At 42.6% G+C, this 24380-nt stretch overlaps 1 protein-coding gene across 4 annotated transcripts in view; it reads right to left on the reverse strand.

The window, feature by feature from the left end:
* Positions 1–201: 201 nt before the first annotated feature.
* The window catches only part of LNPK (lunapark, ER junction formation factor), a 275063-nt gene continuing 250884 nt past the window's right edge, over positions 202–24380 (reverse strand). For all 4 annotated transcript variants that reach the window (XM_029605842.1, XM_029605843.1, XM_029605841.1 and 1 more), the window contains one exon: positions 202–1080. In XM_029605842.1, coding sequence (XP_029461702.1) covers positions 902–1080 — 179 coding nt within the window. In that variant the 3' untranslated portion in view covers positions 202–901. The remainder of the gene's footprint in view (positions 1081–24380) is intronic.

The following is a 24380-nucleotide window of genomic DNA, read 5'->3' on the forward strand; positions in this document are numbered from 1 at the left end:
CCTCCTCGGCAGTTTTCCTTTTGACAGCTATACATAATTTAGAGAAAAAATTCTGAAGCAAACTATTTACACAAACTCAGATCTAACAATTACAACTTTTAAAAGGATCACAACTTCCATTTTTACACAATTTATAGCAATCAGGATGTTTTTCAGACATTGTTTTGTAGGAACAATGATAGACAAATTCTGAGTGCCATGCATGCTAAATATTACATCTTTATTTTCTTTAAACAAAATACAAACACAAAAGATGCAAAACTGACTTCTGCATTATTACTGTACAGTATAAATATTCCGTTTTCAAGTACAATCTGAAGCACATCCAATGTCATTCACCATTATGTAAACATAAGGCTAATTTTGTATATGGTGTATGTGTAGTCTATGTGCAATACAATACCAGAAGGCAACCCTACACGTGCTGTGTAACTGCACCCCATCTAAAAAAGTCCATACATTAGTAATGTCTTCGTACTGCTTAAACTGATATTAGCTCCCAAATGCAGACAATTATTCATACAGTTAGTATTGCATGGCAAAACATTAAACATCCAAAACATTCTCACATTGAGTCAAATGTTCTTCCCAATTGTAGTTGCTAAGCCTGACTAAATACAACTGCATGTAAAATAAATCTGCATGCACATATTTAAAATACTTATGCAAATTAAAAGTACTCTTGATTTTATATTTTACTAGTACCAACCGTACATTCTGAAGTGCAATTCCTTAAAAATAAAATACATTTTCACATTTACAATAACCAGCAGCATTTAGCAGCAATGCAGCTGAAGCTTAAGTGAATGCTAAAATGTGCCATAAAAACACCACCTGAAAAAGAAATAATTGGCATAAACTTAGCTACTAAGAGCTAATTACTACAGTGCACTTGAAGCATTCATTCGGTTTCCATTAAAGACTCATCAGCAACAGAGCTGGCTTCTGAAATCTTTTTCTTTTCTGAGGCCTCCTTTTTCTCCTCCTCTGCTAAGTCATCCCATTGCTCTTCAGTACTTGAAACCTTTTCTTCACTTGTCTGATCTGTCTCATCAGGTGGCACAATTTGTTCCAACAATTCTAAAAATAAAAAATTTGATTAAAATTTGTGCAAACCCATCCTTCCCCCAAAATGTACATGCACCTCAATTCTTCTCTATCATTAACAAAAATGAATGCACCAGGAAATTTAATATGACAGATTTCTAGTACTCATATAGATTAACTGACTAGGTTTATAGTAGATTTTATTTTTAAAAACAAAAAAAGGGATTGTACACTGTTGCTTTTATAATATATTAAAAGTTTAAGTATTTATCTACTGAAAAAGGCTAGGTTAATTTTAGGTTAGCAACCAATTTGATTTAGGGGTACAATTCAGTCACAAAAGTGGAAGTTCATTCAACTTTTGATCCAAATTGGAAAAAAAAACACAAAATCAAATAGTCTATAGACATATAAAAATGCATGGACAAAATATGCAAGTGTTAAGAAAAAGCATGATCCAAGTCTTCAAACTCCTGTGTAATCATTGAGAGCAAAATTATATCCAATAGAGCAAAGTTACTTACCAGGTATTCTGAGGAAGTTATATCCAGCAATATAAACAAAGTTCTTATCAGGTGTTCTGAGGACAGCAAAAAAACTCCACAAGAGGGTCATGTCATCAACAGCCTGGGGATGAAACTTCTCAAAAGCTTCTATAACTTTTTTCATGCACTTACTGAGCATGCGTAGGATGACCTGCATCATCACTGCAGCATGAGGCCCCTCCATAAATATATAAATGTTTGTTAGAAACCAACTACCAGGGGAGGAAGGTAGGTTTATGTGCACTGGTGTCCTGCTGCCCTCTGAAAACACCAGTTACAGATAAGCAACTGTTTTCTCTGAGGACAAGCAAAATAACTGTCCTTACAAGTTGGAAACCCTAGCTATAAGTTGCCCTCAAATAAAGAGGGAAACTGAACATAGCAACAGGTAAATATATTTATTTATATTATTCCACTTAACATTCTGCATTTCCAAGGAAGGCACAAAAATGTTGATATTCCACTCCTCAAAACCTTGTAAGGTACACTAACCAAGTCTACAGTCCAAACAAATGCAATTATAAAATGTGAACTGAGCTTCACATTGGCTTCCATGGAGGAAATTTGAAAGCTGCAGTATCAGGTGGGCCATTGATGCTGCCATAGCTCTAACATTATTAGCTTTTCACATGTCCTTCCAGAGATTGATCTGCCTTGTAATAAAAGGAAAAGCAATCTTTCTTATTAGCGCATTTGGCTACAGTGATTCCAGCCCTATTTGGGCCAAAAACAAAGCTAAGAGGAATTTCTATGGGATTTAGTCCATTCTAGACAGAAGTCAGATGTTCTCTGTCTAAACTGTGCAGGGTTTGTGCACCTTTGACATATGCCTGGAAAAAAATGTTGGAAGGATGATCAACTGATTAAGCTGGAAAACATCCACTCCCTTACGAAGGAACTTATGATGAAATCTCCCCAACTATAAAAGAGGAAAGTTGCCCCACGCCTGTATAGCTGTTATGCAAATTGAGCTCCACTCCCTCTCTATGGAAATTGAAATCTGCCTCTCATTTCCCGTACTCTTCAGCTCTGTTCCTCTCTCTCCATATTGTCCACTTCACACTCTAGTACCACCTATGGAAACTGAGTTCCAACCCTCTCTTTCTTTCTGAATAGTCAATCCACTCTCTACCACCACAGTACACCAGAGCTCAGCGTGCACACTCTACTACACATCTCAATTATGCACTTCCTAAACATCACAATATTAACCCATCCTTGAATGAGTTTTTACTACTAGCTTCATATAATATGGATAAATCACTAAGGTCTGGAGCTCATTGATTTTGCAGGCTTAAGTGACTGCCACCAAAAATATAGTTTTAAACAAAGGAGATTTGTCATATGGTGTGAGGGCAAGGCTCTAGATCCTCTCTCCTGCTCAACACAAACTGCTTGAATAACTTCAACATCTTTCAGAGTCTGGTCTGAAAAACTCTGGGGGTCATTCACTATGCCATAGAAGGCTGTGTTTTGCAAGGTAAATGGCCTAAAATGTGGGGATTTGAGATATTTGAAAAATCTTGCATTAAATGAGCCCTGGCACCATGAGTATTAAAATGATTTTGTGACAGAAGCAAAGACCAAGTGGACAATTTTGGAAAATAGCCGCCACCTGGGTCCAGAACCTAGAGAATAATCCAGGCCCCCCTAGAGAATACTCCAGGAGAGAACGCAGGGAATGGGGCTGTCCACCAGGGCAATTTTCTTCAAAAAGGGGGAGGGGTCTGGGGTGTTGACTAGAGTGAGGGTCCCAAGCCTCCAGGAGCTGGAATTTGTGTGAACAAGCAGTGTTTGGGCTGGGGCAAAGCGTTCAACATTCTGCAAAAAGTACTTTTTAAAAAAAAAAAAAAAGGTTTTATTACTACAGGCTGCCTATAAGGGCAGTGGGGTGGGGGGTGAAACAGGTCTAAGCAGACTCGTGGGGGGGTTACATTAATTGGAGTGCGTTCTTGGAGCGGAGAGGCCCCTTTTAAGCAATGCCAGCCCCACAGTCTAAAGGCTTACATTGCGCATTGTGTATGGGGTCTCACTTCCATGGTATTTTTCCCCTAAAGGAGTCACAAAGCCATAGGGTCATTTACCATGGCTTTGACTTCTGCAGTATTTTTCCTAAATATCACAGCTTAGTGAATGACCCCTCTATTAGGGTTCACTTCATTACACTTGGTGCTTATCACCATGTAGAAGGGTGACATTTGATAGTGCTGACAGACCCAGCTCTCAGAGCTCAGTAAAGACTTTACTAAGTAATCCAAGAGTTTCCATGCACACACATTGCCTCATGAGCCCATCATTATTTTCTAGAGATTAAGCTTTAGCACAGCAGTCATCTCTCCAGGAAGGCAGACAGGTAGTGGTGAAGACCAAAACTGTGAAGAATTTCAAAGGGGCATGGGATAAATACTGTGGATCCATAAAGTCTAGAGGAAGTGAATGAAGAGAAGAGGCATGGGGTGGCTTGCGGGAATGACAGCTACTACCTAGAGATGAGTATCCTTATTCAATAAACATACACATGGTTAATGCGACTTCAACATTGCTCTATGCTTCAACGGCAAGAGGAAATGTGGAAAAAAGGATTTGCATCCATATAAAAGCAGGGGAGTAGCTTGCTTATGGCGGTTTCTACCCCCAACCAAAAATGCCTGATACTTCACTTTCAATGCATATCCAGCATAGCTCTATGCTTCAATGGCAGGGGGAATGAAGAAAAGATGGTAGATGTCTGAATATAAAACAACAAGGACTGAATTACATAGTCCGGGTAAAACAAATAAGCATGGGTGTAGCTTGCTTGCTACGGCGGTTACTACCCCAAATCAAGCCTGATACTTCACTTAAAATACATATCCAGCGCAGCTCACTGCTCCAACGGCAGGGGGGATGAAGAAAAGAGGATTTATATTCAAACCACCAACAAGGACTGAATTGCACAGGCTGGGTAAACAAGCGTGGGAGTAGCTTGCTTATTATGGCGGTTACTACCCCAAACCAATTAGCTGGATACTTCACTTAGATGCAGCTCCAGCACTAATGTAGGGGGCTGAAGGCTTCAACCTGACAGAGGACAACCTGAAACTCCTGCCAAACAGGACTTCATGTACCAGAATTCCCTGCTTTATGACGGGTTTACTTACAGTCTGCAATACAGCTGTAATTAGGACATTGAGAAACTCTCTGTCAGCACATTGCACATTTTCATTTTTGGCTTCGCTGTTCTTATTCTCTGATAAGCTTTCACTGCTGTAACCTAGATTAGAACAATGGATGTATTATGTGAAGGGCTGTATTGCTGCAGACTCGCAAATTCCTTTCCAGAACTGCAAGTCCCGACAGCCTCTCCTGCAGAAGTTTCACGAAGGTTCCAGGTTGTCTAAGGAGGGGGTCAGTAGCCCCTCAGCCGGGATATGCTTGCTCAGCAATGCGTAAAACGCATGTGTAAAAGATAAGAAATGTGGAATGTATAAAAGCCAGCTCCTGAAGGGGAGGGGCACGCAGATTTCTGAGCCATTGTTCTCAGCTGTGTCTTGATGCAATAAAAGTCTTTCTTTTCGGACCAGTTGTCTGGGGCCTCTTTTCTGACTGTAACATTTGGCACCCCAGATGGGACTGGGGCCCTGGGGACGCCACATTGGCTCCCCAATCGGTCTGGGAGATTTTGTGGCGGAGTGATCCCCCAGATTTGCCTGGTGAGTGGCCACCGCTGAGTTCAGTGATCAGGTTTCTGAGGGGGTCATTCCACGGAGATCCTCTGAGACCTTTGGGATTGGTTGATCCGGAAAGAAGGCTTTGACGATCGGAATCTGGAACTTTGCAGGCAAGTATTTTGGGAATTTAGACCGATCCATTAACACGGGATCGAAGGGGGCTCTGATCACGCCCCGCCAAGTGGCCGAGTAAGAACTAGGTTCTGAAACCCCACAGCGGCTTGGGAAATTGGTTTCTTGTTGTGTGAAGGAGAGTGTCTGTCTGTAATCAGACAAAGAATCACTGCATTTTCAGCTGAAGATACCTTTAGGAAAAAATTTCTACTGTGGTAGATCGGTTAGAGAAGTTTCTTTTTGTGATCAAATGCATTATTTCTTTTGATCTACTCTGGTGATGCAGACTATTTTTACTTCAGGAAAACTTATTAAAAGTGATTGTAAATTATTTATCTGTATATGTGTTAATAAATGTGTACTGAACAGCGGCAGTTAGCCTGCGAGGCTGAACAATTAGCTTGCAATCTGTTTTTTTGTTTGTGTCAGGTTTCTGCTGTAGGATAATGCATTACAATTGTTATGCACAAAGAGCACTGGGAGCTGGAGAGTTAACTAGTTTAGCTGCTTCTCAGCGGGACAATTTAACCCCTAAAACATTTCTCTGGTACGTTTGGGTTTTCAAATTATTAATTAAGGATTGTGATGTATGTAGCTATCTGTGAATTGCAAGCACATGTACCAGGGATTTTTTTTAATTGTTTTTAATTGTTTTAAACCTTAATAGGAAGAGATTTTTGGTTTACAGATGCTGCACAAGATCCTTCATTACTTATTCCAGAGAGGTTAAGATATTTTAGTTTGTTATTAAAGTAGAGATGTGTTTCCTGCATTCATTGTATTAAAAGGTAAACTTCTAAAATGTCAATTATAAGTAAGATATTGCGTTTTGCATTTCCTTGATTACGCACAAGATGATCTGGCGTAGTTTACAATCAGACCATTGCATGTGTCATTTGACAGACATAATATGATGGACATTTTATTATAGCAGCAAATTCATTATTACAGTACAAAAATGTAATTATAAAATGGTAATGCGTTCCACTGCGTGTCAATATGTCAGTACGTAGTGCGTAATGCATTTCATTGCGTGTCAGATATTAGTGCATTCAATATGGCTGTGCGTTTCAATGCTGGCGTTGTTAATCAGAAGTTTCCTTTGCTCCCTTGCCTATTCACTCGATACATCCACAGGTTAGTCAATTATTTATTGTTTTTTTTTTCATCTATTGCAGGGCACCTGTACAATAAGAATATTCTCTAATACCATGTTAATTATTGTTCTTACTTGTTTCCTATATATTATCTGTTATTTAAAAGTTCTGCATTATATGTAATGCTATTTAAGCAAGTTTAATTATTCTCTATATAAGAAGATCGATATAAAAAAAACCAAACAATAATAATGATAATGCACTCAGGCAGTTACATTGGAACGCATGATAAAGTATGAACTCTCTTTTGCTGACGCAGTTTATTTTGAAGCTGTCTCTGGGAAAATTAGAGGAGAAATGATTAAGAATGGGACCTTTGTTAAAACTTTTCTTGGCTAGCAGTAGTTAAATATGCAGGGCAAGGAACCGGCAAGATAAGACAGCCAAGCATGCAGTTCTGACTGTGGGAATTATAGGATGCCGGTTGTAAAAACACAGAGAAAACAAAGACTTAATATTAAAAATTTTGATTCAGTGGCAGGACACAAGATAAGGATTATTGGAAGTTGTGGGCAAGAGGAGGGGCCACTATGCAAGATCAGGAACAAGATCAAATATGATTCGGCCAAATGATAAAGTAGTGGCCCACACACACACATTATATATACTGCAATTATGTTCTTTTACCACTGGTGGGGGCTGGGCTCTGGCTATTACCATATGTTCTTAGTGTTTGCAATGTAATTGGTACAAGGCTTCCAAGGGTTTGATCATCACTCCTGCACACCTAAAGCCTGCAGATCCAGGTTGACTTTATTGAATTAACCCAATGCCAAATTTACAAGTATGTAGGAAGCAATCTTTTGCAGCTTCTCAGCATTAGTCTGAACTGATTTGCCTCCAGGCGCAGGTCACCTATTCAATTTCCAGATGGACTGTGCTCTTTTCATTGTATTTTGAGATGAATGGGAACAGGGATCAGGAAGAGAAGAAAAGGGCCCGTCCCTGCAACCAGGAACTTAATAGTAGAGACCCGACATCCGAAAGAAGCTGCAGAAGGCCGAAGGCTTTGAGGGCATGAGCCTCAGCCAGTTAAAAGCTATAGCAGACCAGGTATGTGGAAATAGAGAAGTGGAAGAGAAAAGAGAGAAGCAAGTAGACATATGAAGGAGAAAGTGACTGTTAGCCGCCGCTCCCGAGGACAATCGGACGTGAAGAATGGCAAAAGAAATATGGGAGCCCTGCAGTGAATACTAACGACAAAAATGGACCTGCACCGACACAAAGGGGCCGAGGAGGAAGGAGATCGGACAACCCCCACTGGCAGATGGCGGGGGAGGCGACAAGAAGCATACAGCCTGAAGAGACCGGGAAGGAAGAATCCCCACTGACCCTCTAGTGGAAATCCACGAGGGAACACAACAAAATCAGGGGCCTGTTGGACTCAGAGGCCAACGATCTGTCATGACTGCACCAATCGGCCCCCCCCCCGACGAAAGAGACTGTTTCTATAGTGGGTGCCTCAGGTCAGGTACTCACTGCCCCTCTGCAGAAAGAATGAACTATACAAGTAGGTGGGACCATGGTATCCCACCAGTTTATCCATGTCCCTGATTGTCCAGTTCCACGGGACCTACTGTGTAAACTACAGACCACCAACAGGAGAAGTTAAAGCTTCCTTCGGGACCATCCAGTGATACTCATCTGCCCCCTCAGGGAGGACTGGAGATTACTTCCTCAACCAGTCAATACCCAGAGGACACTCCCCATCATCGACAGAGACGGGATTTGTCCTGGAGGATTAGTCGCCCCCGGTCTGGATCGAACTAAAGCAAGGCGCCCAAATAGTTAACCAAACCCAATACCCCATGCCATATGCCGCCAGATGCAGTAATCGGATCTGAGTCAGAAACACCTGAAACAGGGAATCCTGGAAGCAACCAGATCTGAGTGGAACACGCCTTTGTTATCAGTAAAGAAACCTGGTACTAACGACTATCGACCTGTACAAGATTTAAGAAAAGTGAATACTCAAGTGGCAGATTTGGTAGCACTTGTGCCAAATCCGTATTCAATCCTGGCTCAAGTTTCGTCTAGTTCCAAATGGTACAGTGTTATTGATCTCAAAGATGCTTTCTTCTCTGTTCCAATAGAGCAGACCTGGGCAAGGGGCGGCCCGCGGGCTGAATCCGGCCCGCCCACTGCTGAGAGCAGACGGGGAATGAGGCACGCTGCCTTCCCTTGCAGAGGGAAGGCAGCAGTTCATTCTCTGCTCCCTCGCTCCCCGATTGGCCGGCCAATCGGGGAGCGAGGGAGCGGAGAATGAACTGCTGCCGGCCAATCGGGGAGCGAGGGAGCTGCCGGCCAATCGGGGAGCGGAGAATGAACTGCTGCCGGCCAATCGGGGAGCGAGGGAGCGGAGAATTAACTGTTTTTTTGGTTTTTTTTACAGCGTCCGGTGGGGGGAGGGAGTGATTCGAGTGAAGGCACGCTGTCCGATTGGCCGGTGCTGGGCAAGGCTTGCCCAGCACCGGCCAATCGGACAGCGAGCCTTCACTCGAGTTTCTTTCCTACCTACCTACCAGTTCGCCTTTCGCGGTCTTTTTCAGGGGTCCCCAACCTCCGGTCCGCGGGAGTTTTTTGCCGGTCCGCGGCGCGCGCTCCCGATCTCTCCCGCTGCCGCTGGGCTGTCAGCACGTTCAAGCCCAGCGGGAACGGCAGCAGTGTTAGAAGCTGTGGTACCCGCGGCTGGCCTTTTCTTCTTCCCGCGCCTGCACCCCCCCTCCCGTGACCCGGAACAGGAAGTGATACACGGAGCGGTGCGCGGGAAGGAGAAAGAGCCGTGCTGCGTCGACTGCAGCGTCGGTCCCCGAGCAATTGAAGCAGCCAGTAATCGAGAAAGGAGTCAGCAGCATGAGCCTCCCGCGGCCGATGGGATTCTTCTTTCTTGGCCTGCGGGGCTGCTGCAGCTCCCATTTGTGCTCGGTGGGGGGGGAGAGGAAGTGAGTAAGAGAGAGTGAGAAGCAGCCAGCCTGCGTGTGATTGAGAGCATGTGTGTGAGAGAAACTGGTCAGAGAGCTGATGTGTGTGTGTGTGTGTATGTGAGAGACAATGAAAGTGATTGCTCAGGGAGATGACTGATGTGTATGTGAGAGTGTGAGACATTAGTCAGGGAGGTGACTGATGTGTGTGTGTGTGTGTGTGTGTGTGTGTGTGAGAGAAAAAGCATGGAAGTGAGAAGTCTGGGTATGTGGGAAAGCATGAGCGTAAGAAGCCTGGAGTTGTGGGAGTGAGAAACCTGGGTGAGTGTGCATGCATGAGAGAGAGAGACTGCTTGGTAAGGAGACTGTGTGTGTGAGAGAAAAAGACCGGTGTGTGTGAATGTGAGAGAATGTGATTCAGGGAATGAGAAGCCTGTGCACGTGGAGAGTGAGCATGGAAATTAGAGAGACTGGTGTGTGTGTAACAGAGAGAAAGTGATTATGGGAATGAGAAGCCTGTGCATGTGAAGAGAGTGAGCATGAGAGTGAGAAACCTGGGTGTGTGTGAGACATCATGGGAGGGAGAAGCCTGTATATCTGAAAGAGAACATGGGAGTGAGAGACTGGTGTGTGGGTGTGTGAGAGAGAAAGAAAGTGATTTTGGGAATGAGAAGCCTGTGCATGTGGAGAGAACAAGCATGGGAGTGAGAGACTGGTGAGTGTGTGTGTGAGAGAGAGAGACAGAGAAAGTGATTATGAGAGTGAGAAGACCATATATGTAAGTAGAACACGGGAGTGGGAAGCCTGTGTGTGTGTGTGTGTGTGTGTGTGTGTGTGTGTATATGGCATGAGAGAAACTGTTCAGGAAGGTGACTGGTGTGTGTGTGCCAAAGACTGTTTGGGAGATGATTGGTGTGTGAGACACAGAAACTGGTCATGGGGGCATGACTGGTATGGTGTGTGTGTGTGAGAGACATGGGCACTAAGGAAGAGGACCATAAGTATAGAGCTTAGCTTCTACTGCGTGCCACGGCCTGCAGGGAAGGGGAGTAGGAGAGCTGCTGGAGGGGGTAAGTAAAGATGGCTTTAAGTTTATTTTTCTTGACTGCCATTTTAATTGTGTGATGTCTGCTTTTTTGAAATATTTTATTGGTGTTTGGAGAATGTTTAATAGTTTTTATGAGTTTTTAATTGTTGGATGTTATTCTGTTCATAGCTGTTTTGAAACATTTATTCTGCTTATTAGTATAGTTTTACAATTATTTCTGTGTGGGGATCTATAGTGCTTGCTAGTTCTGTTTTCCTAATAAGAGGTGTATTGGTTTTTAGGACCTGATTTAATATTTGTAGTGTTGCCTTTTCATAGATAGGGTTGCTCCTGTTTGAGTGAATTCCATAATACAGGTGTAACTGTGTGCGGATTAGTTTATGTGCATTACTACAGATCCTGGGAGTATGTTAGGTCGGTTCTGTGTCTGTTACCGAGATGAGATATTTTGCTAGCATGTAAGCGTTTGTATCGGTCTTATTTGTTGTGTTTTCTCAGAGGACATGCATTGGTGGTAAACTGCTGTCTTTTCATAAGTAGGGCTATTGAGAACCGAGTTAATTATATTAGTCCGGCCCTCTAAAACCATCCCAATTTCTCATGCGGCCCCATGGGAAAATTAATTGCCCACCCCTGCAATAGAGGAATGTCAGAAAAATTTTTGCCTTCACTTGAAAAATGCGCAAACTGGAGAAAAGCAGCAGTATACTTGGACTCGCCTATACCCCAAGGATTTAAAAATCCACCCACTCTGTTCTCGGAGCAACTGGCCAAGGACCTGAAGATGTACCGGATCACACATGGGCCAGTTGTACAATATGTGGATGATCTCTTGATATTTAGGGAAGCATACCATGAATGTGCAGTATCAACCCTATACTTGTTGAAAACTTTGTACTCGAAAGGGTATCGTGCGAGTAAAAAGAAAGCGCAAATTTGTGAAGTAGAAGTGGAATATTTGGGTTGTCGTCTCAGAGAAGGCACTCGACGACTTGGAATCTCTCGTACTAGTTCTATAAGACATCAACCTGTACCAACCTGTAAGAAGGAACTCCGTGTGTTTTTGGGAGCTGCAGGATATTGTAGACTTTGGATTGCAAACTATGCAATTATTGCTCAACCATTATATGATAAACTACAAGGCAAAGAAGCAGAATCTCAGCCCTTTCAATGGGAAAAACAAGAACTAACGAATTTACATCAACTGAAAGAAGCCTTGATCTCACTGGCTACAGTACACTCTAGTAGACCAGATTTGAGAGATCAACCTTGGCAAGGAGCCTGGACTTTATACACTGATGAAGCAGTCAAATCATTAATGGAATACGTGTTGCTGGATATGCTGTAGTCTCTGAAGATGAAATTGTCGAGGCTGAACCTCTACCCCCGGGAACATCTGCACAAAAAGCTGAATTAATTGCTCTTACTCGAGCTTTACAATTGTCAGAAGGAAAAACTGTCAACATATACACAGACTCTAAATATGCCTCTCTTACAATTCAAGTACATGGAGCTTTATATAAAGAAAGAGGTTTTCTAACTGCAGAAGGAAAACAATTAACCAATGCACCAGAAGTACACGAATTACTAAATGCAGTCTGGTTACCTCGCAAAGTGGCTGTAATGCATTGTAAAGCACATACAAGGAAATCAGATCCTATTGCTCAAGGAAATCAAAGAGCAGATAAAGCAGCAAAAGAAGTAACTCAAGAATATTTTCAAACAACAACAACATGTCCTCTTTTACAGTTTCCAAACGAGATCCCCATCTATACTACAGAAGAGAATGAATTGGCACAATATGAAAATTTCCATCAACAAAACGGATGGTGGATTATACAAGATGGGCGAATATGGATACCTGAAACTATTGCTTGGACAATAGTTAAAGAAGCACATGATTATACACACCTTGGTCATGATTCATTGGCAAGATTACTGGAAAAGACATATCAATCGAATCACTCAATTGACTAAACATGCAATTAATCAATGTATCACATGTGCACAGAACAATCCTCGAAATGGACCTGGTCCTGCTCCTGGTCATATCCTTCGAGGAACTATACCTTTTCAAGTTTGTCAAGTTGATTTTATTCACATGACTCCATCAAAAGGATACAAAGCCATATTAGTGGCAATCTGTACTTACCCTTTCCGATCAATTTCAAATCCTTCTCATTTCAAAAAATCACTTAAAACTCATTTGTTCCAACTCGCATTTCAAACACTTACTCAAGACCAAATATAATACTCATTTCACCCTAATGCCACATTCATCATTCTCACTTCACTCTTTTCCCCCATCCCCCTCCATCCCCTTCACCACTTCATTCCTTCTATATTAGTTACGTCTCCATTTTTTTCATGCCCCCCTTTTCCCCTCCCCTCTTTTCCTGCAATAGCAAGTCCTATGGCAACAAATCTTTATTTTTATTTTTGAGTAATTTGATTTATTTTCAAGCCAGAATTTTTCTAGCTATTGACTAATTTTTGTATATTTTAATTTTAATTTGATTGTTCTTTTAAAATTTTATTTTAATTAATGTAAACCGTTTTGACAAAATTTATTTTTTATGAAGCGGTATATAAATACTTTTAAAATAAATAAATAAAAATAAATAAATACAGTGGATGGATTGAAGCTATACCTACACGAACAGAAATGGCCAAAGAAGTTACCACTTTGCTTCTATGTCAGATATTACCACGTTATGGACTTCCAAGACAAATAAATTCTGACAATGGACCAGCTTTTACTAGTGAAGTCACACAACAATTAAGCAAAGTTCTGGGTATTAATTGGCATCTACATTGCACTTGGAGACCACAAAGTAGTGGATCAGTTGAACGAGCTAATAGAACTTTGAAAAGTCAATTAGCTAAATTATGTCAAGAAACAAAAGTCAAATGGCCAGATATTCTACCATTAGCTTTGTTGCACATTCGATGTACTCCAAGAAAATCTGGTCTAACACCGTATGAAATGATGTATGCCAGACCACCACCACTTCCATCATTTCCTGAATCGCTACAAATCCAAGGAGAAATGTTACTCAGTAAACAATTAAAGGGATTACATGATACAGTAATGGCAATTCGTACCTATACATGTGAAACTGAACCACTGATTCTAATTACACCAACTCATAAATTTCACATTGAAGATTCTGTATGGGTAAAAGAATGGGATGACTGTCTCAAACCTCGATGGAAAGGACCATATACCAAACTGTTGACAACTCCTACTGCTGTTAAAGTTTCTGGTTGTCCATCATGGATTCATTGGACCCGAATTAAACCTGCTTCCAATACCTGGTGGGTTTCCAAAACTGGAGAACAACAACTAAAATTCACCAGAAATATACCAAAAGCTGAAGCTGAGTAACTACTGCAATTAACATTGATAAAACATAACATCTGAAGAACAAAAATAATGTGTTTATTTCTTTTCCTTCTTTGCAGGCATAATAATACATGCTTTCGCTCTTAAACTCTGGGCAAAACAAAATACCAAGATTATGACTGCAGTGTACCAGAATAGACTGGATTTAGATTATCTTCTGGCCCAGGAAGGAGGGTTTGTAGAACATTTAACCTCTCCAATTGTTGTTTGCAGGTAGATGACCAAAGCAAGGTTATCCAAGACATCACTGATCGCATGGTCAAGATGGCACACGTCCCTGTCCAGCAGTGGAATAGTGCTTGGGATGGGCCAACGGATTCTGTGGTTGGTTTTCCATGATCGGTGGATTTAAGAGCTTGTTTGTTATCCTAGCCAGTTTAATTCTGATTTGTCTTTTAGGACCCTGCATTATTCCTTTCTTGCTCAATCGCCTTCGTCGGATGATGGAGGACATTGCTGAACGCAAAAAAGCCACACAGCTCCTGTCACTGTACATGTATTCCTCTGAGCCTATAGAACCTGTTTAACCATCCTCATGTTTTATCCTGGGCCATCTTCCCATACATGACAAATCTGGCTACAAAGGGGGATGGAGCCAATAGGGCCCATCTGTCTCAAACCCGTGAAGAAACCATCGGACTGTTTGGGAAATTAGGGCCCTCTGAGAACTCAAATTGCTAATTTTTCTTGTTTCTGTTTCTTTCAGCTCCACAGCTGCGTTGTGATGGTGTGATACTTTTCATAGAGAATGATAAGTATCAAAGGGGGGAATGTAGGGGACTGAAGGCTTCAACCTGACAGAGGACAACCTGAAACTCCTGCCAAACAGGACTTCATGTACCAGAATTCCCTGCTTCATGACGGGTTTACTTACAGTCTGCAATACAGCTGTAATTAGGACATTGAGAAACTCTCTGCCAGCACATTGCACATTTTCATTTTTGGCTTCGCTGTTCTTATTCTCTGATAAGCTTTCACTGCTGTAACCTAGATTAGAACAATGGATGTATTATGTGCAGGGCTGTATTGCTGCAGACTCGCAAATTCCTTTCCAGAACTGCAAGTCCCGACAGCCTCTCCTGCAGAAGTTTCACGAAGGTTCCAGGTTGTCTAAGGAGGGGGTCAGTAGCCCCTCAGCCGGGATATGCTTGCTCAGCAATGCGTAAAACGCATGTGTAAAAGATAAGAAATGTGGAATGTATAAAAGCCAGCTCCTGAAGGGGAGGGGCACGCAGATTTCTGAGCCATTGTTCTCAGCTGTGTCTTGCATGCAATAAAAGTCTTTCTTTTCGGACCAGTTGGATGGGGTCTCTTTTCTGACGGTAACACTGCTATCTACGATGGCAGGGGTGGAAGGGAAATAGAACCAAAAAAAATTATTTAAAGGGACAAGAGTAACAGAAAAATATGAAAAAAAAAGTGTGAAAGCTTGCTGGGCAGACTGGATGGACCGTTTGGTCTTCTTCTGCCATCATTTCTATGTTTCTATATACAGGTTAAGTTAGCTAAATAAGTTTATCTGGCTAACTTACCAAGCCGCACAGCAGCTGAATATGCACCTCTACATGCACTGCTGCAGAAATGAACCCCAGAAGAACCAGAGCTGATCCTGCTGGTGTTCAGTACCACTGCAGAAAAGAGCTCACTAGGCTTATCAGTAATATGGCTCTTTCAACTGGAAGAAATGCATTCTTGTTAATGTCTAAGACTATCAAGGCTGCTATGAACTGAATCCCTTGAGATGAAGTCAGGTTGGACTTGGGAAAGATGACCAGGAACTCCAGAGTCTGGAGAAGTCAATGGCCATTTTGATGGATTCTAGAGCTCTAGTCAAGAGATGGAACCATCTCCAGTCACCCAGTTAAGGGAATATACAGACTTTCTGCTGATACAGAAATATAACCATTACTTCAAGGCATTTTGTGAACACTCTTGGGGCTGCTAAGAGGCCAAAAGGAAGCACTTTGTACTGGTAGTGAACAACCTTCACCACAAACCTTAGGACCTTCTGGCGAGATGCGTGAAAGGGGATGTGCACATAAGTGTCTTTCAGGTCCAGAGTGCACATCTAAATCCCTTGTTAAATGAAAGAATCATCAGGAGAGAGCTCATCTTGAACCTTTCCCGAAACAATTTGTTCAACCGTAGCAAGTTCAGAAAATACTAGGAGAATCCCTGGCCACACTCTGGAGAATGAACAAGTTTGACTGCCTTCTGCTTTAGGAGACACTACCCTCCATCTACTGCTAAACACACTGAGTAAGGTCAGAGCTGAAGACTGAAAGCCTGTTGAGACTGAGGGTGAGAAAAATGCCAACATTAGACTCCACAGTTTTTAGGATCCATTGGTTGCTGGTGACAACAATCAATTTCAAAAGGGAAGACTGGCTCCTTGCCCCACTGACAAAAAATTGACCTTAGGCTTAGGCTGTGACTGCTGCTGGGCTTTTGATTGACAATTCTTTCGGGCAACTACTGCTGTTGAAGAATATGAGGAGCCAGAGGGTGTTAAAGAGCAGAAGAAATGTCTTTGGAAGAATAGACACTCACAAAAAGTACTGTTGGGCTGAGACTGACTGAACTCCACCTGCTGCTGTTAAACATGGGGTGGATTGATGCTCTTTAATTAGTCACAGTCTCCTTCATCTTGTCAAACAAGTTGTCCTCAGCACAGGGAACATCTGCCAGATAATCACGCATCTTCATGAAGGCCACTCTTAACCACACAAGCCTTTGTTGAAAGCTTTCCTCCCAGATCAGGTAAGATGATTCTCATTACTCTATTTTCCACAGCTTGGCAAAATTCTGCCTGTTCTGGGTCTGATACCTCCAAAGGTTACTGCTTCTGCAAACAGTCAAATACTGGACCATGTACAGCTGAGCTGCGACTCAGGTGCTAAGCATTGCTCCTTGGAAGACCTTTCCAAATGAGTTTAACTTCATTAGGTCTTTCCCAGAAGGCATATGACAGTGTGAGTGTGCTTCAATGTAGACTCCGACCTAAAATCTGGATCACCAAAATGCATGAAATGAGCATCTGCCACATCTTCATCTGTAAATCTTTGAGTCATCTATGCACCAGAATAGATGCATCCACTAGAGGCTCAAGAAACTGAAGCATACCGAAGACATCAACTCTTCATTCAGTTTGTTAGTTCCTGACATTGATAGAAAGCAACTTTTAGCTTATCCATGAAATGTGAGTATCAGAGATCTTCCACAGGAGATGCATGCTGGGCAAGTCCTCCTCCCCCAAGACCACAATGGTATGCTGAGCCATCATCCTGATGATGGAAACCAAGGAGAAGACTTCTACTGCTCTGAAAGGGAAGCTTCTGCGAAGAATTCAGAGTGCACTAGTGCTACTTCTCCTTCTGATCCAGAAAGGGACACCCCTGGAGGAGGCAAATCTACAACTGTACTGAGCAGGACCAGATTTAAGATTGTAGTGCTTAAACACAGAGTGCAATGGTAGTGCCTCTTTGAAGCGTTGCTAGCAGAAGCTGGTTTATCTATGTCTTGGCTATTTGGCACCTTCAAAATTTGACATCTTAATCAGTTGCCTATGCTTAAATCTGAGCTTGGCTAAGGTGAAGCAGCACCACTATGTAGGAAGACTTCTTCCATCTTGGACAGGAAAGGCTCTAATCTCTTTTCTTCGGTTTTCAGGGTCTAAAGAGGGAAGAAATCCAAAGCTCTAATAGCTGGGCTCCCATTGGATTAGGGATCCTCTGTGCTGAAGTAAACTGTGAAAGAGAGTGTCATGCTGAGGAGATGGAAAGCCCTTTGGACTGTCTTGGGTCGGGATAGGTGGCACGGTTCCACAGGTATGTTTTGTACCATGAATGAGGATGGCACCTGTGCTGGGGAGAATATGTCCCACCTCAAGGTCAAGGGTGGTTCTGATAAAACATAGGATCATGCCAACAGATCTTTTCTGCCTTTTAGGAGCTCTTCTGTGCCACAGCAGCCACCTTGCTCTTATACAATGTGCTCAACCTCTGACCTGAGACGGATCTAGAACAGGTGCAAGAACAGGATGGAGTGGTATCCCACTTTGATTTCCTGCAAAGGGGGGGAAAAGAGTCCTCTATGCCTTACTCTGGGGAAGAGAGTGACTCTGCTTCATCTACATTTCCCAGACAAGCTGTTGTGCATGTGGGGAAATCCTAATGAAATATAGCACTTGCAGTCAGGATCCAGCCCCAGGCAGTGATAGTAAACCAAATGCTGTGATGGACATTTGGCCACCGACCATGGTCTTCTTGGCCCTACTCTTTGCATTTAACGCTTTCCTTAATAGGAAGGTTCTGGTGAGGGGCTGCCAATGAAATGGTTTGACAAAGAAAAACTGTATGATGTTTACATTATGATTTTATGTATATTTCCTGTAAACTGCTTAGAAACTTTTGGATATGCGGTATATACATTTTTAAATAAATAAAATGAGGCAGAAGAAATAGGGCAATAAAGAATGCCAGAAAAGAAATTTTTAGAGTGACTAGGAACACGTGTGTAGTAGTTCGGACAAAGCAAAACTGAGGGGCTCAGGTGGTGTGCATAGGGACTCCTACCTATGCTCAGGAACATCTTTACTGAGCTCTGAGAGCTGGGTCTGCATTGGATGACATCTCCCACATGTTATGGCTCATTCATGCCTGCCTGACAGAGAAAGGACACTTCCTACCAGTGAAAAGATTTGCATAATTTCTAGTAAAGAGAGAAATGTGCTGTGCAATAAGGAATGATGTAGTCTCATAGTATTTATGCAATATATAACACAAATGTTTTTTTAATAGTATAACAAAATATGTAGGCACAAACTTCCTGTAGTAGAATTAAAAAAAAATACTAAACTATTAAACGAAACCTGTATTAATAGGAAGCATTCAAATGCAATAATGGAGCTTTTCACAGGAAATCAACTTTGAACTGAAAAAAAAAATTGTGCCCTAAAACTGTTAGTCTTTTTGGTACTGATGTAAACAGAATTAGTCAATTTACTAGATATCTTTTGATATCAGAAGTAAAGTGGAGAGAATGGGAAGGCTAGGTAAGATTCTCCAGATGGACTGGGTGCAAAACAGCTGCCACATGGTAACAATTCAATAGTGAATTCAAAAGAAAATGCTCAACAGCATGGAGATTGTTCTTAATGAAAGAAGTGAGGGTGGGGGGAGGGGAATAGCAGTTCAAATTAAAAGAAGATTTATGGTTATATACCAGCTAGGGAATATATGCAGATCTTTCTAGATGAAAACCTCTGAAGAACAGATATCTTAAAAACATTTAAGCTAGCTATGTTAACATACATAGGGTGTAAATGTCAAAAGAAAATGCATCAGCAAATAGGCTTTGTGGAGAATATACATCAGAGCAAGGAGTTTGCACAAAGCGTTGGTGGGGGGGGGGCAAAGAGAGTTTGGGTGCTGGAGTTTCCTCCTGCTTTTTTGGGCTTTCAAGTTGAGTCATAAATAGAACCATGAGCCTTCATTCATAACCACCCAAGATTTTTCTCCTAGTTTGGCCTACCTCATCCCATCCAGCCTAGTCATTGCAGTAGGTCAGGATCTACAGACAATAGCATCTCCTTATAGCTAGTATGTTTGCACTCAGTATTCCCTTTACATGTTGCCATTATATGATACATACAAATGGCAACCAAAAGGGATGTTATATGTAAGAAACAAAAATCCAAAACATCCTTAAATAATTCCTTACACAAATTCTTAAATTAAATTGCAAGGAAAAATATGTTTATATCAGGGGCTGACATTTTCTATGAGGTTGGGGTAAGTCTATCCTGCTGGGACAATTATATATTTACTTTGTGTTATTTCCAAAGAAGCTTCAATCTGGACTGATTAGGTTTAACGTAACAATTATGCATTTGTCAAATCAGAGGCATGGGTGTAAGGGAGGTGATTTTTGCCAGCAATGATTAAACATTTCAGCTAGCCTTGTAGCAGCTTTACAGTTATACAAACTGTTTTTCCACTGGGTGAAGTGTTTGCAAATACTATTTAACTAACAATATCACAAGATCAATTTGACAAAGGAGCCCACCCATCCCCAGCTAAAGGGAGGAGGCCACAGCCGGGGAGATGTCTGCCTCCAGAGCCAGGGAGGGGTCAGGGCTGGGGGTGGGCCAGCAAGCACAATTTAAAGGTGGGCTGACCCACTCACCAACCTCTTTCGGAGTTTTTTTGGTTTTTTTTTGGTAGATGCTTACCTCCTTGCTCTCTGGTTCCTGCGCATGCTTCCAAGGACCAGTGCAGGCTGAGATTCTATCTTGTACAATAGAAAGGGGTCAGTGTGGGGTGAGGTTTGCAGTTTCCAGTCCCTTCATCAGCTGGGAAAGGGCCCCCACTGCTGGCAGCCACTCCCAACACAGGTTTGTTTAAAAAATAAATTTAAAAAAAGGTGGAGGCTGGTGTTCCAGAGGATGCAGGCTGCTCGCCATGTTGGGCGAAGGAGTCCTTGGCAGTGAGATCATTCGGCTCGTAGGGGCATCGTGGCTCCTAGAACAGGGGTGCCACCCCAGCCAGTTGGGTTTTCAGAATACCCCTAATGAGAAATATTTGCATACACAGGAGGTAGTGCATGTAAATAAATGTCATGTATATTAATTAGGGATATCCTGAAAACCCAACTGGCTGGGGGGACCTATAGGACCGGTTTGAACACCCTTGTCCTAAAGCAGAGCAGAGACAGGGCCAATCAGCAAATGGTGCTCTCCAAATTCCTCCCCCCCAGTCCACAGCAGTCAGGCTGACAGAACCCATGCACTATGGCACGATACCTCTTGATCATGATCTCCATCCTGGGTAATGCTGGAACTCTTTTTGGGCAAGGTGGGGGATCAGCCAATTTGGGGACATAGATGTTTAGTATGGGTGCTGGCAAGCAGGGGTGGCCCAATCACTGTTGGGGTTTGCTGGTGTGGCCTGGTGTCATAGCCATGGTGCATTGCATCCCTTTGCCTCTCTGGTGCCCTAGTCAAGGGCTACCCTGCTACGCCTTGAGTGGATTGTTGGAGGCATCTTGCTGCTTCAATGGCCTGGCCATGGTCAGCTATGGACTCCAGTGGATTTGGCTGCTTTTGTCAGGTGCAAAGAAAGAGGTAGCTACTGTGGTGCCTCTGGTGGCAGCTTTGAGGCACTCCCAAAGTTTGCTATAGCTGTGTGGCAGAGCTGGGCCAGGGAAGTTCAGCCCATTTTTCTCATGAGCTGCTGCCATGCAGCCCAACCCCCACTGCTGGAGCTGGGCAGGTGTGGGTCCTGTTTGGGACCTTCTCAGCCATGTGGTAGCATAAAGAGGAGGTATCAAGCGGCAATAAAATTATATAAGGAAAGTGTTGAGCAGGCAACCTTCCATGCGTGCAATCAGAATGCTTGGTCTTGTGCAGGACAACCCTACTGTGTTTGCCTTGATGGAACGCCTGTGTTACAATTATTTAAAAAAAAAAAAAGTGTGGGGCTACCCTTTAGTAAGGCATCGAGGTGTGTGTGGGCATGCCACCACCTCTACCCCTCCCCTTGCAGATGAGCAGGGTTACAGACGGTGGACCTCAGCCTCATTGTGCACTTGGTTGGCCTGGCTGGGATCGATCAACCTGGTATGTACTCTACACAGGCTGGTGGCCCCTGATGGGTAATTAAAATCAAATGGCTTGTTCTTGTTTCAAGGTAGAGGGCTCCTGAACTGCAAGGGAGAATGCTGGGGTGTATGAATGTTTAGTGTAGAAGGCTGATTGGCCAGTGATTCTGGGCTGGTTTGCATGGCCCCAGAAGGGGCAAATAAAACAAACTTGCAGTACCTATTCTTCATGTGGCCACCTTCAGGCGGGATATATTAGGAATGAGGCATAATTATAGTGGGGCCTGTGCATATCTCCCCTTTGGTGTTTACAAGGGGTATGGACATTTAGGGAAGGGCATTTTATGTATCTCAGACTAGTCACTCTGCTTTTTGGGAATTGTATTATTGCACATCACAAAAATTTAGGCACAATCAGCTCACAACATACATAGCTGATAAAGATCTGCCTTTGACCTAGGGGCATACTGCAGTTCAATAGGGGGCTATTGGCCAGAGGGCTATTGGCCAGGAATCCTGGGTCAAATGCACCCTTGTCCTATCAGGCAATAGTGGGTTGGGACAAGGCTGATTTTACATTTGGTGCATTGCTATGCTGATGTGTCTTTCCCCCCCTGTGGCAGTACTTTCCGATAAGCACAAAGCTGGACTCCCTTGTAGCATTGTCATTGTTTGTGCCCTACCCCATATTGCTAGTTATTACTGCTTTGTTTTGTCAGTTGTCTCTAAACGTAAGCCTTAGTTGCACCACTAGCCCACATAAAAAGCAGGACCCACAAAGCAAGCTGTAGTCTGTCTAGAGTAGCCACGGATGTGAAAGAAACAAAAACAAGACCGATGCCTTGGAAAGAAGATTTATTCAATAGAACAGAACCCACCCAGCTCTGGCCGAAAGGGTGAAACTTGGCCAGAGGCGGGCGGGTTCTGTTCTATTGAATAAATCTTCTTTCCAAGGCATCGGTCTTGCTTTTGTTTCTTCCACATAAAAAGCAGCCAGTCTCTGTCATGGTTTCCCAATTCCCTGGGGGTGGGGGGCATTATAATTGGAAATGTGCTGTACAGTTTCATTATGTGAGCAGCTAAATTCAACATGCAAACTTCCCAGTTGAAGGTGGGTAGAAACTTCCACAAAACATTGAAGAGTTGGCAATATATAGCATACATTATAGTTACTAAATGGGAACAATTGCATATGTTGATGGCAATCAACAATACCCTTCTCCAGTTTTCAATGAGGATTTATCATCTCAACAGCACTAACAGCAAGACCAACATTCAGCTGCTGAACAGCTCTGCTAATGAGCTGGATAAACATATCTGGCTAAACAGCAGGGTATATTCAACAGCACGGGCATGCCACTGAACATACCCAGCTATCTTAACTTTAGGACAGCCCTACAGCACGACCAGAGTTAGCCACATAAGTTAAGCAGCTAACAGTGAACAATGGAGATAGCTGCACAATTTATGTGGCTAACTCTGCTCCTCTCTGAATTGCCTCCCATCTGCTCCCAATTTATGTGGCTAAATTCTCTATTTAGCTACATATGGCTTTTAATATCGCCAGTTGGCCATTTGGACAGATACTTTTCAATTATCCCTCTAAATGGCTTTTAAATATCAACCTCAGTGTGGTTACAGCAATATTATTGCTATATCAAGTTGAACAGGGGCCTAGGTGGCCTTTATAGCTACAAGCAGTATCAATGATGTTTTAATATGGCTGCAGCTGGGTTGGTGGGGAGCCCACAGCAAGCAAGGTATTGCTACCATGGGCTTGTGACAGGGTTGGGCACGTCCTGGTTTTTATGGCAAGTACAATGTTTGGAAGCGGGCCAGGCAGAAAATACAAAATATCTTGGTATTCCTGCTCTTATTAAAATCAGTGGGTAATAGTGAGATGAGTTGATTATAAAGTCCTCTGACTGCCAGGATTGGCCTGTACACCACCCAAATTGTGATGGTATGCTTAATAAGTAACTCCTGCTCTTTTGTGGACCAGGATATCGTGGCACCGCAGAAAATTTCAGCAGTAGTCAAAGATTGAAGTGCAGGATAATCTTAGGAGTAAGGCTTCAACGGCCTTGTATCCCTAATGGCGCTACATTGCTGTAGCATATTACTGAGCATTCTGTGAGTGGAAATGCAACAGGCAAGGGTATAGTCATTCCTAAGGATTGAGAATGTGTTTAGTAACTGATGTTCACTATTTGAATAATTGTATGCAATTGACCTATGCTGTGGCCTTATCCATCCAATGAAGATTTTTTCAATTAATGATGCTGACAGTTGTCTTACAAATGTGAGAAGGAAATTGGGATTAGTGATGGGGGGCATAAATAATTATACATAGAAAAGAGGAGGCAGTCACATCCAAGACAACAGATTATTTCCTGCAATTTTATTTTTCGTTTTGTATAAGGAATTAAGGGCACTTTGGCAAGGGCTGTGAACTTCTGTTTGTAATCTTTAGGAAGCCTGGCCTGCAAGTGTACTTATAATCCAAAGAAATAAGTATCAAAAGTAGTTTAAAAAATTCAAAACCAGAAATGCTTCAAAACTTAAAACCAGTAATTTTTAAAATAAATTAATAAATGCTGGTCCTCACAAAGCCACAAATTCCTAATCAGAATGCCTTTGCTAGTCCAGAAATGGCCATTTCTGTAGCAGAAACAACAAGTTTGCTTACCATAAATACCCTTCTAATCTCGCTGACAGAGTCCTCACAGGCCTTGAGAAAAAGACCCCCTACCTCTTGGCACTTCGATATATCTGCAGCATTTGACACAGTGAAGCACTCCATCCTCATCAAGCGGCTCTCAGACATAGGTAT

Source organism: Rhinatrema bivittatum, chromosome 6 (genome assembly GCF_901001135.1).
Source record: "Rhinatrema bivittatum chromosome 6, aRhiBiv1.1, whole genome shotgun sequence".
In the NCBI taxonomy this organism is placed as follows: domain Eukaryota; kingdom Metazoa; phylum Chordata; class Amphibia; order Gymnophiona; family Rhinatrematidae; genus Rhinatrema; species Rhinatrema bivittatum.